The sequence below is a fragment of the Heptranchias perlo genome, chromosome 19, assembly GCF_035084215.1.
Source record: "Heptranchias perlo isolate sHepPer1 chromosome 19, sHepPer1.hap1, whole genome shotgun sequence".
Classification (NCBI taxonomy): Eukaryota; Metazoa; Chordata; class Chondrichthyes; order Hexanchiformes; family Hexanchidae; genus Heptranchias; species Heptranchias perlo.
Window position 1 is genome coordinate 19,622,577 of NC_090343.1, and position 15,365 is coordinate 19,637,941.

Consider the following 15,365-nt stretch of genomic DNA (forward strand, 5'->3'; position numbering starts at 1 on the left):
TAGGGAAGATGTTACTGTAGCAGTACATTTAAATTGACTATTTGTTCTGTACTGAAATGATACTGCTCAGTATGAACTATTTGTTATGTATATATTCTTGACAAAAATAAGATCATAGAATCATAGAGCACAGATGGAGGCCATTCAGCCCATCGTGCCTGATCTGGATCTTTGAAAGAGCTATCCAATTAGTTACATTCCCCTGCTGTTTCCCCATAGCCGTGCAAATTTCTCCTCAAACAAAGGTGTTTGTAATTGGTATGCAATATTAAGATTTATTATAAATTTTGTTATTTTTTTTGCTGGCTTACAATATTAAACTGAACAATAACCTTTAGCTTCTCTAAATATTTCTGTCAACTGTATTAAACCTTTCATTACAAACAAAAAGCATTGAACCTTAATCTTATTGTGCACAATGCAAAAAAATAACTTTTACTGGAACAAAGATCTAAGGGTAGAAATTACAACTGGTGATGCTATCGTATAATTGCTCTCATAAGTAATTCTTGCTCTGCTATTCTAATGGTTAAGATATTTATCTCAAATAGGTCAATGTCTCCTTTACAATTGTGAAGAGAGGAATTTTTCATGAGCACGTAAAGCATCATATGATAACACCCACCAGCAGTAACTTCTGCCTTGTGATTTGACAGCAAAATGTGTATACTGTGCAATAGTCATATTACTGTATGTACAATGAATTACTCCTTCAGGTCAAAAAGCAAATTGCGCAAATCATATGTATGCCATCAGTTATGACACATTTCTTTCAAAACAATTATTTTAAAGGTAGTTTCTCTTATTAACATCCAGTGTTACAACTGTAAGCAATCTACATTATCGCAATCTTAATTTTCTTCTTATAAATAAATGCACTTTCCCTTCTCCATCCTCAACTCTGGCCTATCACTACAATATACATATCTTCCTTCTCTGGTGTCAAACAATGACATTATTACTCACTTTTGTAATATCACAGTTCTTACGTAGTAATAAAAATAAGCTTTTTATTTTTTTACGCTATTACATATGAAATTGGGAGCTTAAAATGTTTTAATTTCCTATAAGATAGCCATACAACCAGATGCAACATACAAGTCTGGGAATTACTGAGAGTGGTATTATAGAATGAACCCCTAATGCACTCATATCAAATTCCTCTCTCTGCTATTTAACAGAGGTTTTAACCCAACTAAAGTAAACAGGTTAACACCTTCATTAATTTAGTGGGGTGAGAGGAATTTGATAAGAGCATATAAGCATCCGTACAATAACACTGTTCTCCGTAATTTCCAAGCTATAGAGATACAAAAATTTATTAAGTTCTCTGAACCTTTCTGACAGGTTCCATTCATATTTTCCACAAATGGCTTTCTATAAATGAAAGAATCCAGTCTCTCATTCCAATCCACATTTAGCATTGTTTAATTAAATGATATTTATCTTATATGACTGCATTCACTGGCCTAGGGCCTTACATAATGTACATGCCGCATACCTGAGACTCACATCAGTGTACCACTGCCCCCCTTCCAACACAGAAGCTCTAAATTCATGCATCTGCCAAGAGTCTTAAAACATTTCTGAATGGCACAGACCATGCATGTCAACAGAGGAATTCAATTCTCATGCTCATGTTAGATACCGAAAGTGAACTGCATGATAATATTACACCAGATACAATGTTACAGCAACTGAGGACACATACCCATTTACAGCTAGATTAGGATATAGTGAATTCCTATTATTGTCACTTTTAGCCAGAGATGGGAGAATGAGCAGAAAGTGATGACAAGACCTCATTCCGATATGATATGGTTTTCATGCAAGCCCCATTTTGCAATACAAGAAACTGAGAACCATTTTGTAACACAGGTATACGGCAGTATAGTTACTTATTTCAATGAGTGCTACTGTTGATTTGTGGAGATTATTGTGACATGTCTGTGTACAGGGAGCTACGAACGAATACATTCATCTGTTTGGTGTTTACAAGAAAGTAACAAGGTCTTTACATGGATGATCATTTTGTATTAATATGGTGACTGTGAGTGCAAAATGACAAAAAGTTTAGGCCTAAATTGAATATGGCTCTACCAAACAGCTGTGAAGAAAGAAATGTGACAATGAAAGGTAAAATAAGCAAATTTCCCCATGTATATACTGTGTACATCAATGTTTAGCACGTGACAAACAAAAATAAGATACTTTGTTTGCTGTATTTTTGAAATGAGTGTTAATAGTATTCTTCAATTTGATCTCATCTGAAATAAGTGACATTGTGAACCCTCAATTAGTGGCACAAACAAACAGGCATTATCATGACATCCGGGAACTGTGAACACATTCATTTATCTGGAGTTTACAAGAAGATAACAACTGCTGGGAATTTCCTCTGGGGTTCTCTTGATCAGTTTTGTCAATCCCCTTCATTAGTTTGAGAACTTCAATTAGATCACTTCAGCAGCAGATTGGCGTAAATCCTGTTTACGCATCTATTCGTGGTTTCCGCTGAAGTAACAGTGGCCAATTGGGAGAAAGCCCTAGGGAATTCCCGGCGAATATCTTTATATGCATTATTTTTTTTCTTGAAATGGTGACCATCAGTAAAAACAATGCATTTAGTGGTGCCCTTTGGTGCTCTGTCACAATGCTGCCAGTACACCTAATAGATAATTTAAATTTGGAAAATACATACCACATATCAATCAGTCTCAAAATTAGCAGAGCTATTAGTCGGATATAGCCTTGTGACTCTATACAAAATGTAAGAATTTTTAAGAGCAAGAGAGACCATTGAGTCTAAAGGGCCAGGCCAGTCCCTTTTTGTTAACCAGCTTCTCAGTGTATTCCTCAGACTTTTCTCCAGAAGCAATATTTTCCACTCCTACCATTTTGACTGAGAACTTATTCCACAATTCTATTATCTTGGGGTAAAAAAGTCTGCCTGACTTTCTTTCTTACTCCCAATTTCCTTATTCTTAAACATGTGATCCCTGGTAGTTGAACCCTTCACTATGGTGAACAATTTGCCTGGATCAGTTATGTCAATCCCCTTCATAAGTTTGAGAACTTCAATTAGATCACTTCAAAATCTCCAGTCCTTCAAAGAAAACAAACTCAACTTCCTCAGTCTTTTCTAGTTACTTAAATTACTGATACCTGGAATCATTCTTGTTGTTTACTTCTGTACCCTCTCAGAGGAAGTAATAGGCCAGATGGAGTTTGATTAATTTAATTCTGTTTCCACAAAATAATCTCTCCTCATAGCTCAAAATAAACAAATCATCCTCCCAACCACCCCAAACTATCAGTTTCGTCATATTTCCATTTCATAATTTTGCTAATAGAATAATATGAGAAACATAAATTATTCAGATGCAGGATTCTCAGTTACTGGACTGTGCTGTAAATGATACACTGCAAGCAGTGCTGTACCAAGTAATGGATGAGTAGTTCATGTTGCTGCATGAACTAGTAAGGATGTTTTGTAGCATCGTACCATGGTAATTGAAACCAAGACCAAGACCATTTCTGTGAAATGTTCAATAATGCTTTAACTAATCAGTGTGACGACTGAGGTTTAGATTTTAAATAATTAGAATTAACATTAATTTCACTTCATGAAGGAGAGGATGCTAATGAGTGCTTCAGGCATAAGAAAATTTTGCAGTTTTTGATTAACAACAGTCTTCTGGAAGTCTTAGGTTGAAAAATTCATTTGCACCCGCAAATGGGGCACTTGGAATGATCTCTATGCTTGAATGGATAAACCCAAGGCCCACCTAAAATTGGGCCTCAGGTCTCATTATCATTGAACCGGTGAGCTGCTGACACCTAATGGGTGTCTCCAGGCAACTCGCCGGAGAAGAGGCCTCGAAGATCAGGCTGTTGCGTCACTTGCAGCGGCTCTCTGGTAAGTCCGGGAGAAGGGGATCATGAAGATGAAGGATTATTGATTGTGATATCAGTATTACAAGTTTGAGATATAATTTGAAGTTGCTTATCAGTAAATTCCAGTCAGTATTGTTTTCTTTTTTGTCTGATGGGGTCCAATGCTGGGACGTGGAACAATCTGCCACTTTGCACACCGAGTGTTTGGATCAAGCACTTGCAGATCAGGTTCTACATGAACAAGATGCAAACAAAAGCTCCCTTTACTCTACCCCAACAATGTGCCTTTATCCTGACCTCAGAAGAGCACTGCCTCTTATATTGATGTGAGTATTTTAATTTCCCACTCAGGCCATCACTTTGAATTCTCTGGCATTTCACATAGGATCTTTAGGGATGACAGATGGGGCTGGATTCAAGCTCAGATCCCAGAGGTGAGTATCTATCACAGGTTAACCAACATCTTAAAAGTAGGTAATAAGTATACATTTAAAGCTAGAAAGTCCTGTTAACAATATTACCAAATAAATTCTTAACTCATTTGTATAAAATTGCTCTTGCCACTATCTTAGTGGAGGTATAATCCATTTATTTTAAACAGATTAACACTTCTATTAAAGTAGTAGACAGAGAATGTCATATGAACAGATTAAACATTGATCCACCAATATTGCCAATAGTAATTTCCAGCTTTAGTTCACTAGCATTCAAATGAATGTTTGACCAACACTTCCACCTGTAGGAAGCCATATTAGGATTGCACTTTAATACAACCAGTACAGTACAAAGTAATTAGTACATTATTTTACTTTTTACTATAGATGCAAAGTATTTGATATCAAACTAAGTAAATGTGAATTAATGGCTATACAAAATTCAAAAATACTTTACAAGAACAGAAACACGTCTAACCTGTTCATTCCTGGTAAGTTTCCCCAAAAATAGCGAGCTCTGTGCGCTGCTGATACGTCTATTGCATCAATCATAACTGGGTTACACTGTAATGGAGAAAAAGCAGGAAAATGTTATTGTTGGAGCATCTACAGGCGAAAACAGATGAGTTACAAATGCTGATTTTCCTCATTGGAATACGCTATATTAATGCTCTTTTTTGGGATATTCTGATGCGGAAAAAGGGCTGGAGACTCATGATGACAGATTACCACTTTGTTTGTGCATGATGTGCATTTCTGGGGTGGAACGAGCAGGAGCATTAGCAGTTGTTAGGCTGTACTTGAGGCGGATAGGCCATTAAAAGGATAAGGAAGAAATATAATTTCTGTTGCAATTCTTGGTGGGTATAATGAAAAACTAGCAATTACATTATTTTAGGCAGCTGGGCTGCATTGTGTGTGATAGGGTTGCCAACTCTGATTGGATGTATTCCTAGAGGATTTGCAGCCGAACAGCAGAACAGGTACGGTGTTGCTACTGGCTGTGAAGATGAGAGCCGCTGTGAATCTTTTTGCCACAAGCTTTTTCAGAGGCCAGTAGGACCATTAGTAGCATTAGTCATGTGCATTGCTGCATAAAATAAGTGGCTGAGAAAACAATTTAATTGCTTTTCCCTTGGGCAAGAGTGACCAATGGGAGACAGCAGTAAGTTTTTCCCTAACGGCGTGTTTCCCCAAACTCCAGGGTGTCATTGATAGCACACATATAGCTCTACACACTTCAGTCAATAGCACTGCCCCATACATAAAATGCAACAGAAATATTTTTTTAGAAAAAGCAAATTCTTTTTTCCTATCAATACAGTAGTTAAACAAGTCAATTTTTAAAAAAAAGCAGGTACAATAATCTCTTACCTTAAAAAAAAGCCGTTTATGCCCTCAGGCCATTTGCCTACTATAAACTACCGCATGTAAATAGGTTTTTATGACCCACAAACCAAGCATGCAACTTACAACTCAGTGTGACCGTAAGGTTTTGCTGCTTGGTGTAATAATCACGACTGTAACCTTTACACTGTATATTCAAACAATGCAGTAAATCCCATTTGCACAAGTAGTGAAAATTGTAAATGTGCACATATAAATGCAAATCACAGCCATTTGCACCCATTTTTCATTTATTTTTGCCCTTACAGACAACAAGGAGGCAATTCAGTCAATGGTGTTTTTGTATACATTCCTAATTAATAAGAGAGCCATAAACAACATGTCATATTGCATAGTGCTATAGTGAGAATCACCATAATGAATGAAATTGAGAACAGGTGGAAAGCACTATAACTGGATAGAATTTAAATACTACCTCCAAGAATCGTGAAATGTCCCTTTTATCATTGACGCCCATGGCAACAACATTTTCAAATAACCAGAAGAAAGGCCTGTCCTCCCACTCCTTTGGTCTGGTGTCATGAAGTAGTCGGTAGAATTCAAAGAAGAGTCTTCCTGTGCCCTCTGCAACAAAGCATACCAAAGCCATGGTGATGTATAACATATTCATGGCACTGATTTCACCAGCCTGCAACTTTCCACACTTCATTAGCACTTATTTCATGGGCACAAGAAAATTCATGTTTGCATAGGAAATGCACCAATTTGGACTGTAGAGGTTCTTGCAAAGCAATTCAAGGGGCTGGATTCTCCACTAACCTGATTACATGTATTCTTCATATACAGGGGGGCTGTTCTTAATGGGTTAGGGAAGAAAAATTTAAAGCAGAGTTCTGGTTCCTGATTGCTGTCCCGTAACTCCTGCCGTTGTATGGACATTGGGTGGACAGGATCAGGTTCAGCTTCTCTTCACAGTTGACGTGCCTGCTGACACTCACTGTCAATCTCACATATGGATAATGGCCACATGTAACTGGAGGACACCCGGCACCCATGCAACCTTACCCCAGCCTTCAGTTGAGGGGGGTGAGAGGGGGAGAGACAGGGACAGAGAATATGAATTACAGAATCAATAGCTTTTGGTAGAAAAGTACCAACTATTGGAATACCTAACTTTCCACTTTGCATGAAGTGATATGTACTCAACAGTCACGGTAATTTTATTCAAATGACTTGACTGCTGAAAACCAACTGACAAACCATCAGTAGATTAGCTGGTGCAGTTTTCTGCAATTTGTCTGCAAGTTGATGAATTTTATGCAATGATTCTGCAAACAACCATTTATAGACAAATTGCAGGAAACTGCATTTTAGCAAAAGCTTACTATCTGGATTAAATATTTGGCAATTATTGACAGGCACAAGGATTAATCTTTGTGAATGTGAGACATTAAAAATGTTAGGTTGGTCACTGAGGTTCATTAATATACTGACAAAACTAAAACGGAGACTCTCATTACAAAATGAAATATTAACAAAGTTAATCAATACTAACCATCAAATATTAATGATGAGGACATTTATTCCACTTACATACTAGCATCTAAATTCTGCCAACTTAACTGAACTACACCAATAAAACTACAGCAGGTTTTGGATAGCTCTGTAACTCTGAAAACTGTAGGGTAGAAATTACTGTTAAGTAATCATACAAACTCTTAACACATTCATATCAAATTCTTCTCTTTGCTATTTTAATTGAGGCATATAACCATATAAAATAAATGGGTTAATGCCTCTGCAAAAATAGAAGAACTTGATACAGTTGCATTGTGTTCACACAATAACATCGCTGATAGTAACTTCTATCCTTGTGTTATTATGTCAGATCATTTTTAAAAAGTGGCTTGTGGGGGAATGAAACTTTGAACCAACCACAGTGGAGAGCATGGTTGAGTCAACTAGTTGCTGAATAATCTATGCCAACATTATTTATTTCATTGGGTTTAGTGTAGAGATGCATTACCATTACAGGCTTTCTTTCTCTCCTTGAATATTTTTTAAAAATTGTTACTTTTTGATTTGTTGGCATTTTATATAAAATGTGACATCTGAAGTATGATGGACGCAAGGCTTTCAATATATATCAATATATTATTAGCAGATTTTGCATGGTGTTGCTCATGTTGACTTGGAGGATTATGCTGTTTTATAACAACACGGGTGTTAACAGCAAAGTGTGCTGGGAAAAGTGTAACAGGAAGAAAATGTCATACTCCTGAAAGTGCATGCTATATGCAAGATTCTTCTGGGGAGACTTTCCGTTTCAGCCCTTCTGCTGCACTCCCAGCCCATGGTTTTTTGTCCATTAATTTTAATTTATTGCACTGTCAGCATATGCCTTGAACATCAAACTGGAAAATCTCCCTTTTAATATATTATAGAAATATATATAGATTTATTTCTCTTTCCGACACACTTGCAACCTGATAACTGGGAGAGTCTTTAATGACCTATTTAAAGGAAAATTGTTGTCTGTTGAAAGAGAATTTAGCAGGTAAGTAAAGAGAAGCGGATTGCAGTCACATGACTGTAGTATGAAAGGTAAAAGGCCACAGGAAAATACTCACTGGTGTTGAGGTAAAAACAAGTGCTATGTGAGCAACTTAGAACTGAGATTTGATTAAAAAATTAAATGATGAGTTCAGCTCAAAACTTGAGCAAGACCATACCAATGGAGGAGCAAGAGGTTGTGTGTTGCACTATACAAGGTCACTTAAAAACCTTCACAGGTTGTATTATATTCTCCAGGCTACACGGGTAGAACCTGTGGCTCCTACTAGAGTGCTGGAAGAGATGTGTGGAGACTGGCCCCATTTTTCACACATTCTGGGTATGCCTGAAGGTTTAATGTCAACTGGGAGGCAACTGATAGATCAAAAAATTAGAGATGTTAAATTCTGTTGAGCTAACAGGTTTACTGATCACAGGCCTATTGAACTTATCCAGGAGCAGTTCTTGAATTTTTAGCTGTACATACCAGTGCTGTGGCAGTGGACAGTCACCTTGCAGACAGCTTGGATAAGAATGCTGTGGGAGATGGCCCAATTAGCGACAATGATGCACTCTCACATGAGCTACACTCACCTACATTACGTGCTCAAGTCCTGGACCTGGGCTTAAACCTAAAACATTCTGACTCAGAGCTAAGCTTGCATTAGGTACTGGATGTGATTCTAAAAGTGTTGAAATTATTTTCCCTACTTGCCTGTATTGCTGCTTATGTTAGGCAGAGGACTGGAATATTTTACAATCTTAATCATAGAATGATACAGCACAGAAGGAGGCCATTCAGCCCATCGTGCCTGTGCCAGCTCTTTGGTAGAGCTATCCAATTAGTCCCACTCCCCTGCTCTTTCCCCATAGCCCTGTAAGTTTTTTCCCTTCAAGTATTTATCCAATCCCTTTTTGAAAGTTACTATTGAATCTGCTTCCACCACCTTTTCAGGCAGTGCACTGGGCTAGGCCAGTGCTCTGGTTCATTCTTGCTGTTATATTTCACACATTTGTCAGCTTGGCTCAGTGATGGAATTCTTGTCTGACGAAGAAGGTTATGGGTTCAAGTGGGCTTGATACTGACATTCATGGCATCTGCATTTTACAACCGAATAAATTAGATCACGTTGATACTGTTGAGGGAGATTATGAATATGAAAAGTAATTTCATTACAGGAAGAATTCTGAACAAACCCTTTCCAACCTGAAATCATTAGGAATTCCCAATATTTTCAGTGTTGCACAGATGTCTGATTCAGGTACATTAACATTAATATTGTATCAATAAGTATCTAAAATGATCATTCCAGCAGCATATACATCGTAAGCTAGTGAGGAGGGGTAGTCTTTTGTGAATGATTTTCTAATATGTAAAATAACAGAATTGAGGATGGCATGATGCACATCACACTGGAGCGTGAATAGGTGGCTTCGCTGATGACCTGATACAGGATCATTCATCCCGTCTACCAACTTGCTGATCGTACCCACAGTACCAAGAAGCAGGCAAGTGCTACACTGCAGGACAAGCAGAAAGCTACAGGGAAAATCATCACTAGGGTGTTCTCAGGCAGCTCCTTCATGCAGCATTGGCTAATGCCTGGAGTCTACCGGCGTTTTTGGCTGTAGAGAGATCCGTAGGAAAGAAAAAAAATGAGAACACATAGCCTGGAAAAAGAAAAAGTGAATCAGTATTTACCTGATGGTTCCAGAAATCTCCAAAACAGGCAGTAAAATCTTGCGATACACTGAAACAGTACTGATTGCTGAAAACCTTGGAAGAAGTGCAGGCTCTTAGTACCGAAGCCTTGTGATACAGTATGGTGTAGCTGAGGAAGCTAAGCCTTTCAACACATACGAGTGAGAAAGAAAGGGAGACATCAGAAAATGGAGATAAACAGAGATACAAGGAAAGGGAGCCATCTAGAAAAAGAGATAAAGGGAGAGAATGATAAAGGCAGGCGTCAAGGATGAGTGAAGGTAGATCAAACATTATCTGAGAAAGAGAATTTTTAAACAGAAGGCAGAAAGATTCCAGGCCAAAGACAGACACAAAACAGCAGGTGCACACATCATAGAGAAAGAGGAATAACATAAATCAGAATTCAAAAAAACTAAGATTCAGATTATAAATAAAGGGGAGAGCAAGAAATCAGCAGCAGCTACAAAGACACCACAGCATATATAAAATACCACCTTACTGTATTCTACTTAGAATTCATTTTATATAATGATTTTTACAAGAGAGATTTTTCAGAATACACTCTTAGGAGAGGAAGAAGTTAGCAAAAAATTACTTTTTATACTCTTGTGAAAATTCTGACAATTTTGGTGACACCTTCACACACTTAATATTCACAGTCCTAGTCAGCACAGAAGTGTCCTCCAACCCATGTAAGGGACACTGATGCTGTAAGGAGAGTAATGGATGAGCCAAGTACACATGTTTCACGCAAGTAGCAGAGAAACAAACAATTACATAGAGTCCACTGAAAATACATTCAAATGGGAGCAAATTCCACCTCCATTCATCACAAGTTAAGTAGAACTATATTTGAAAAAATCTTGCTTGACAACAATAGTTTTAGACCATTACCTTAAGCCTTGGGTGTTAAAGGTCAAATTTTTGCTGCCCTTTCTGTACCATTATAGAACCACATTATTCAAATAATTGAATGAACAAGCTCTCCACAGCCGCATATATGTCTTTAAAAGGTAACAGTACTGCGTGTGAGGTGGAGTAGGGTCGGAGTTCTTTTAGACCAAAGCAGTCTCCCCACAGAGGTTGTAACAAAAAACATTCTCAATATCTCCAACTGTTATACTGCATAACACTGAAGATGAACAATGGAACTGTCAAAAATAGGCCTAATGTCATGCTGTCCAAACCCTACTTTCAGTAATAGTTGATGCATTGACCTTTTATTACATGGATGTCCTCCCACATTTTAAATGCTCAATAGATGGCATTGATGAAATGAACTACTGACATCTAGTGATAGAAAACAGATTGTGCATCGACATTTTCATTACATTTTAAATGGGGAAACCTACAGAAAAAGAGTGGAAAGTATCCAAAGAAGTATTTGGTATGATACAAAACCTGTACATACCCCAAAAAGGCAATGGCTCAACTTGTGTAGTTAAGCAACCATGGTCAACAAATGAGGTAAGAGACAGTATCAAGCTTAGGTTATGACTGACTAATCTAGTTGAAGTTTTTGAGGAGGTCCGTAGCATGGTTGATATGGATGTTGTCTATATGGAATTCCAGAAAGTTCCGTACAAGAGATTAATGGCAAAAATGAGAGCACATGGAATTGGAGGTAACCTTGCGACAAGGTTTGGTAATTGGTTTGAAGGTAGGAGACAGAGAGTAGGGATAAAGGGTTTGTTCTCTGATTGGTGGGATGTGACAAGTGTTGTTCCCCAGAGCTCTGTACTGGGGCCTAAGCTTTTCACCATATGTATTAATGACTTGGATGAAGGAATAGAGAGTTGTATATCCAAGTTTGCCAGATGACACTAAGTTAGGAGGCACAGTTGATGGGAGCAGGAAGTTGCAGTGGACATTGACAAACTAAGTGAGTGGGCAAAACTATAGCAGATGGGGTTCAATATGGGGAAGTGTGAGGTATCCACTTTGGATCTGAGAAACACAAGTCAGAATATTTTCTTAATGGTGAGAGACGAGGAGTTGCGGAGGATCAAAGAGATTTAGTTGTCAATGTACACAATCAAAAAAGCTAGTGCACAGGTACAAAAGTCATCAAAAAGGCTAATGGAATGTTGGCCTTTATCTCAAGGGGGTTGGAATTCAAAAGTAAGGAAGTGATGCTTCAGTTGTAGAGCCTTGGTCAGAGCTCATCTGGAGCACTGCGTTCAGTTTTGGGCACCAAACCTTAGGAAAGATATAAACGCCTCAGTTGGGGTACAGTGCAGATTCACCAGAATGATAGCAGGGCTTAAAGGGTTAAATTATGATGCCAGGTTGCAGAAATTTGGCTTGCATTCCCTTGAGTTTAGAAGGTTGAGGGGTGATCTAATTGAGGTGTTTAAAATGAAAAAGGGATTCGATAGGGTAGATACAGAGAAACTATTTCCTCTGATGGAAGAATCCAGAACTGGGGGGGCATAATCTTAAAATTAGAGCTAGGCCACACAGGAGTCAAATCAGGAAGCACTTTTTTACACAAAAGTTGTGGAAATCTGGAACCTGCTCCCCCAAAAGGCGGTGGATGCTGGGTTAATTGAAATTTTCAAGACTGGGAACAATAGATTTTCATTACCTATTAGTATCACAGGATATGGAGCAAAGGCAGGTAAATGGAGTTGAAGTGCAGATCAGCCATGATCTAATTCAATGACAGAACATTTACCTGAGGAAGGAGGAAGCCTCCGAAAGCTTGTGAAGTTAAAATAAAATTGCTGGACTATAACTTGGTGTTGTAAAATTGTTTACAATTGTCAACCCCAGTCCATCACCGGCATCTCCACACAATGACAGAACGGACTGGAGGCACTGAATGGCTTACTCCTGTTCCTGTGTTCCTAAGTAAAACCCAAATTTAACCTGTTTTTAACATGAACAGGTTATCACCTCCCAGCTCCTTCCAGAACTCCCCGTTCAAATCCCACCAGATCAGCTTTCGCCCTTGGCCCGCTCCTCTTCCTCATCTACATGCTGTCTCTCAGTGACATCATCTGCAGGCATGGGGTCAGCTTCCACATATACACTGATGTAGTCCAGCTCTATCTCTACACCATTTCTCCCAACTCCTTGTCTAAAACTCCGGTGCATATATCCTGTCTTATACTAAGTCCTGCTCGCTAATCATTCTAGTCTTGCTAATCTACAGTGGCTCTCCATCATTCAACTCCTCACATTTGAAATACTTGTTTTTGTCTTTAAATCTCTCCTCGACCTTTCCCCACCCTATCCCTGCAATCACCTCCAGTCCTATATTCCCTCCACCTCTCATTCTATTGACTCTTGCCTTTTATGTATTTCCCCTTCTCTTTGATGCATTATTGAATGCAGAATCTTCAGCTGACTGAGTAACACTCTCCAGAATGTCCTCCTTAACCTCCTCTGCCTCTCCACCTCTCTCTCATCCTTTAAAAATTCTCCTCAGAATCCATCTCTTTTACAAAGCGTTTGATCACCCTCTTAATCTCATCTTTTGCGGCATAACATCCATTTTTCATATGCTTATCTATAAAGTGTCCTGGGACTTTTTTTTAATGTTAACGACTTGTATAAATGGAAATCGTTGTTGTTCTTAAAGCTCAAAATGGACGCCTTATTCAAATAAAATGTTTAGCGGTTCTAAGTCCCAAACACTGTATGGCCCTCATTTTCTGAAGTCATAAAATTTCAATTTAAAAAAAATGAAAATAAAATTGAGATCATTACTTTTTGTAATGTATTATGCATTACAGTACAGCTGAGTACCTGCTGGTGGCACTGCTAACCTATTTAGTTACTGTTCACAGCAGCTCCACCATCAGGACATTAATGATACAGCAATTTCATCATAGTCAATATAGGAAAACTAAATGCTGGAAACCTTTTGTGTTATTCACATGACTGAAATAACCACTGTGTGGTATGAAGCCTTACCTGCATTTCCAAATCTATTTATTGTATAGACAACTAAATGCATTGGCTCCCTCTTTATGAAGTAGTTAGCATATATCTGATACTCTACCTATCTGTTGTTCTCCCTCTTTCTTTGCTCCTTCTGTACCAGTTCTGATGAAAGGTCAGAATTGAAATGTTAATTTGTCTTTTGTCTTTTCAGATGTTGTTAGGCTAGCTGTATATATCCAGCATTATCTGTTTTTATTTCAGATTTCCAACATGTGTAATTTTACATTTTGTCTCTTTGCATTACTACTATGGCAGAGCTCCTCTAAACTCTGTTTTCCTGTCACTTCTAAGTTTCACAAACGCCATCCTCCATGCTCAACCAGCTTCCTACCTCTCCCCTTGTCCTACTGTCATAGTTTAACTTGTAGCAGTGCTCCAGATTTACCTTTTCCATACCGTTTACTATCTTTTATACCTCTGAACTTCCTTCTCAGTTACCTCCTTTCCAGGCTGAAAGGTCCAAGTTTCTCCAGGCTTTCCTCATAACTCAATCTTCTGACACTTGAAATCAGTCCTGTAGTTCTTCTCTGTACCTTCTTCCTTGTGTCTCAGTGAACAGAACTTGACACAGTACACAAGGTGTGAACCGAGCAGAGCACTGTACAGTTTAAGCATAACTAACTCCAACTTGTGCTCTACCACTTTGTCTATATAGTTCTGATGTGGAGATGCCGGTGATGGACTGGGGTTGACAATTGTAAACAATTTTACAACACCAAGTTATAGTCCAGCAATTTTATTTTAAATTCACAAGCTTTCGGAGATTTCCTCCTTCCTCAGGCAAACATTTGCCTGAGGAAGGAGGAAATCTCCGAAAGCTTGTGAATTTAAAATAAAATTGCTGGACTATAACTTGGTGTTGTAAAATTGTTTACTATATAGTTCAGCATTCTAATTGCTTTGCTGAAATGATTAGACACCTTAAATGCTGAGTTTACTAATACTTCTAGATCATTTCAACTTTACCCTTTGCTATTTTAATACTATCCATAGAGTATTTGTAAGGAGTAATTTTAAGAATATACACTCCCAGCAGGCAAAGCTACATGCTAGGACCATGGGATTGTAAAATTACCCCATGTTGTCCATGTTTTTTCTTCCTATGTGAAATAGAATTACATAGAACGTAAAGCATAGAAACAGGCCATTCAGCCTAACAGGTCCATACAAGTGTTTATGCTCCCCATGAGCCTCCCCCCTCCCTATTTTATCTAACCGTATCAGCATATTCTTCTATTCCTTTCTCCCTCATGTGTTTATCCCTTAAATGCATCTATGCCAGTCGCCTCAACTACTCCTTGTCGTAGCCATTTTGAAATTCTAACCACTCTCTGGGTAAAGAAGTTTCTCCTGAATTCCCAATTGGATTTATCAGTGACTATCTTATATTTATGACCCCTGGTTCTGGTCTCCCCCACAAGTGGAAACATCTTCTCCTCATCAACCCTATCAAAACCTTTCATAATCTTAAAGATCTC

The 15,365-nt window shown here is 38.2% G+C and overlaps 1 protein-coding gene across 6 annotated transcripts in view; it reads right to left on the reverse strand.

The window, feature by feature from the left end:
- LOC137335203 (DNA (cytosine-5)-methyltransferase 3B-like) overlaps positions 1 to 15,365 on the reverse strand; it is a 218,830-nt gene that overhangs the window by 21,150 nt on the left and 182,315 nt on the right. For all 6 annotated transcript variants that reach the window (XR_010966358.1, XR_010966357.1, XM_068000424.1 and 3 more), the window contains 2 exons: positions 6,154 to 6,302; positions 4,810 to 4,895 (listed from right to left, as the gene is read on the reverse strand). Coding sequence is in view for 4 of the 6 variants with exons in the window: in XM_068000424.1 (XP_067856525.1) it covers positions 4,810 to 4,895; positions 6,154 to 6,302 (235 nt within the window). In the remaining 2 variants the exon portion in view is untranslated. The remainder of the gene's footprint in view (positions 1 to 4,809; positions 4,896 to 6,153; positions 6,303 to 15,365) is intronic.